Here is a 4,148-nt window from a genome sequence, read left to right as displayed (position 1 = left end):
ATAGGTTTAGGGTGAGAGGGGAAAGATAAAAAGAGACCTAAGGGGGCAACTTTTTCACGCAGAGGGTGGTACGTGTATGGAATGAGCTGCCAGAGGAAGTGGTGGAGGCTGGTACAATTGCAACATTTAAGAGGCATTTGGATGGGTATATGAATAGGAAGGGTTTGGAGGGATATGGGCCAGATGCTGACAGGTGGGACTAGATTGTGTTGGGATATTTGGTCGGCATGGACGGTTTGGACCGAAGGGTTTGTTTCAATGCTGACCATCTCTATGACTCTATGACTGATAAGATTTATAGAGACCAAAGTCCCAATGTGACCAACTCCTTCAGCATTCCCTGTCTAGTAAATTTTCTTTAGGCAAATTACCTGGGCTATAGTAATGTTTTGGATTCCCTTTGCAGGATATGGAATTGGTTCAGAAATTCTGAAGAAGATCAGTCAGGTAAACAAAAAGTGATTCCTATTTACTATCTTTCAGCTTCTCTTTATAGCTACTTTTCTCAAGGAATGAGAAGGCACAAACATGTTTGTTGAGGGTGAGAGTTTTCCAAATTTTATTCTTGATGTGAGAGCATTTTTCTTTTTGTTGATATAAGGGATATGGGTGTTGCTGGCTTGGTATGCACTTATTTCCCATCGTAATCATCCGATTGCTGTGGATCTGGTATCACGTATCAGTCAGACCAGGTGAGGTTTCCCGAGTGACAGTGGTATGTGGTTGGCATTAGACCAGCACTTTTTTAACTCAGTACATTAAAATTTCACCACATACCATGGTGGGATTCAAACCATAAAGATTAGCCTGGGATTCTCAACTGCTGGTCACCACTTCCCATTCTGTTCCTCTTTTGAGTTTTAGCCTTCGCAATCTGAGCAAGGAAAACTAAAATAGCTTTGCGAGAGTTAAGAAAAGGTAACTGCGGAAAATCATCCCAGTTCTGGTACACAAAGCCCTAGAATGAAGTCTTTGGCCTTGATGAGTGGGAATGAAATTAATGTAATGAGGTGTGCCACAAACCAAAAGCATAGAATGTTGGAAATGGATGGAAGATACCTCCTCCTGCAAGTTCTCCTTCAAGTTCATCACCATCCTGACTTAGGATCGCTGGGTCAAAATCCCAAGACCCCCCCCCCCCCCGGCTCGTGACACTGTGGCCACAGCCACCCACCCTGCCTCTCATTGACTGCAGCAGTTTGAGAATGAAAGAAACTCCCCACCACTTTTTGCAGAGTAATTAGGAATGGGCAATAAATGCTAGCCATCACAAGAACTCTTAAGAAAAAGAGACTATTTTCTTCTTCTTTCGTCCTCTCTGTCCCCATTATTCAAACTATTTAAATATAATGTCATGCTTCAAACATTCTCTTGGGACAAGAGAGTGCCCCTTTAATATGCAAGTTCATTTTTTCCTCACCAGCATAATTTTCCAGATTTGGGTCTGGGTTTCAGGCAACTGGGAGCTGATCCCTTCATTGAGCTTTTCCTGGATATTACTGTGCTGTTCATACTCGCCTCCAGGAAGAAGCCTTATTCATTAATAATCCCTGTTAATCCATTACCCTCTGTGTACTATAAGTCCTTTCTACTAAGAGTCTGTATAGAAATGAGGCCCTGGACTGTGCATATGTTATGGACAGAGGTCTTGTGACTTTTCCTGCTGTATTTCATGTTCTCTTAATGCCAAATGTTGAGATTTATTCAAAAAGTACTTTGAGGCATGGAGTACATAAGTGAGTTGTTTCACTCAATCTTTATAAAATAACGATTAAGCCTTTGTTAAGGTATTGTGTTCAAATACCTGGGATGTTAAGCATTTGGGGAAAGGCGCAGAGAAGATTTTGTAGAAGAGTCATTCAACATAGAAACAGGCCCTTTGGTCTACCATGTCTGTGCCGACCAATAAAGACAAACTAATGTTATGCTTCAAACATTCTCTTGGGACAAGACAGTGCTCCTTTAATATCCCATTTACCTACACTTGGTCCTTAGCTACTATGCCCTGGCATTTTCAGTGCTCAGCCTGATGCTGCTTCATGTTGTGAGAGTATCTGCCTCCACCATGTGCAGACAGCATGTTCCATATTTCTGCATATAGTATTCCATCGGCCTCACTGATTAGATTCCCAAGGTGTGGAAACAGGCCCTTCAGCCCAACAATTCCATACCGACCCTCCGAAGAGTAACCCAGACCCATTTCCCTCTGACTAATGCATCTAGCACTATGGGCAATTTAGCATGGCCAATTCACCTGACCTGTACATCTTTGGACTGTGGGAGGAAACTGGAGCACCCGGAGGAAACCCACACAGACACTGGGAGAATGTGCAAACTCCGCACAGACAGTCACCCGAGGCTGGAATCGAACCTGGGACCCTGGTGCTGTGAGGTAGCAGTGCTAACCACTGAGTCACCATGCCGCACAATATTTTACAATGCTACAAGGTACGAGACACTTCAGTTATATGGAGAATCTAGAATTGTTCTTCCTGCACAAATAATTGAGATTTGATGAAACTATCCAAAATAATGAATGGTATAATAGGAAACTGTTTCCACTGACAGTATAGTTGGTTATTGGAGGACACAAATGGCAAAAGAACCAGAGGGGGACATTTCAACGTTATTTTTAAATGCAGTGCTCTGGATGATGATACCTAAAAGCTACTTCAGTGGTAATTTTCCAAAGGGTATTGGAAATTATCTTGCATAAGACACCTAATTTCAGCCTCAGCTGGAGTTTGGTGTACAGTTCTGGGCAGCAATCTTTTTTAGATAAGATATTAAAAATTCCAGTAAGTGCAGGAAGAGATTTATGAGAAGTTCCAGGGATTTCTGTTCTCAAGATGAATTGGAGAAACTGAGACTCTTCTCCTGGCAGAAGATAAGGCTGAAAGGAGATTCAAAATCATGAGGTCTGGAAGGAGTAAATGAGGAGAAAATGTCCATTCTGATCGAATCAAGAACAAGAGGGTACAGATTTTAAATCAATGTTAGAAGGAAACAAAATCTGAAAAATTCTTGTCTCTCTCACAGTGCTTGGGAATGCACTGCCTGAGTGTGGGGGGTGAAAATGTGTTGTTGGAAAAGGGCAGCAGGTCAGGCAGCATCCAAGTAACAGGAGAATCAACGTTTCGGGCATGAGCCCTTCTTCAGGAAGGGCTCATGCCCGAAACGTTGATTCTCCTGTTCCCTGGATGCTGCCTGACCTGCTGCGCTTTTCCAGCAACACATTTTCAGCTCTGATCTCCAGCATCTGCAGTCCTCACTTTCTCCTGAGTGGGGGGTGGGGCAAGTTCAATCAAGGTTTGCAGAGAGGAATTTAATTATTATTTGAAGAGTACAGTTTTTTTTATAGATATTTTTATTAGAAATTTAACATTTTTACAACTTTACAAAAATAAACAAAACTCTCAAATATAAACATTGATATACAATTAAATCAAATATACAATAGCCAAAATTTAACAAAAAATAAAAAAAACGAAAAAGAAAAAAAACAAAACTCAACTATCTACTAATCTAACCTATAACTAACCAGAGTGTATATTTAAGTCTCTTACATGCTCGGAATGTGTTAACATCAGATGTAATAAAACCCGTATTCGTGCGGGATTCCTCTCCTAAGGGGCCCCGAACCAGCCAGGTTTCTAATCTCAATTAAATAAAAGCCCTTGTTAGGATAGCCAAGATATCTGTATTTATGTAATTCAAAAAGGGCTGCCATATTTTAAAATAATTCGGTCTTTCGGTGCACCATATTTGTAAGGAAGTCAAGGGGAATACATTCTATAATTAATCTGTGCCAATTTGAAAGTCCAGGGGGGCCCTCAGCCACCCAGTTTACCAAAATATTTTTCCTTGCACAGAAAGAGAGAACAGAAAATAGTCTCTTCCCGTACATGTCCAGGGAGGGAAAGTTCGAAAAGCCCAAAAAGAGAGATACAGGGTCTACTTTAATTTCCGTTCCTAAAATTTCTGTCAGGGTACTTGCTACTGCAGCCGGAACAGGACCGGGCATGGGCGCTGGTTCGAGCCGGGCCCGCGTATTGCGACCCGGTAGGCCCATTCCACCCTTACCTGGCCTGATCCAGCTTCCAGATTTAAAAGCTGTGGCAGCCACTGCTCGAGGAATGCTGTAAGCT

General features: G+C 42.0%; 1 protein-coding gene across 2 annotated transcripts in view; it reads left to right on the top strand.

Moving 5' to 3' along the window:
- The window catches only part of LOC122554888 (diamine acetyltransferase 1-like), a 66,946-nt gene that overhangs the window by 57,285 nt on the left and 5,513 nt on the right, over positions 1-4,148 (top strand). For both annotated transcript variants that reach the window (XM_043700261.1, XM_043700260.1), the window contains one exon: positions 407-447. In XM_043700261.1, the coding sequence (XP_043556196.1) occupies positions 407-447 (41 nt within the window). The remainder of the gene's footprint in view (positions 1-406; positions 448-4,148) is intronic.

The sequence above is a fragment of the Chiloscyllium plagiosum genome, chromosome 12 (assembly GCF_004010195.1).
Source record: "Chiloscyllium plagiosum isolate BGI_BamShark_2017 chromosome 12, ASM401019v2, whole genome shotgun sequence".
NCBI lineage: Eukaryota > Metazoa > Chordata > Chondrichthyes > Orectolobiformes > Hemiscylliidae > Chiloscyllium > Chiloscyllium plagiosum.
The sequence above is the reverse complement of the archived record's forward strand: the minus strand, read 5'-3'. Positions and strand labels throughout refer to the sequence as shown.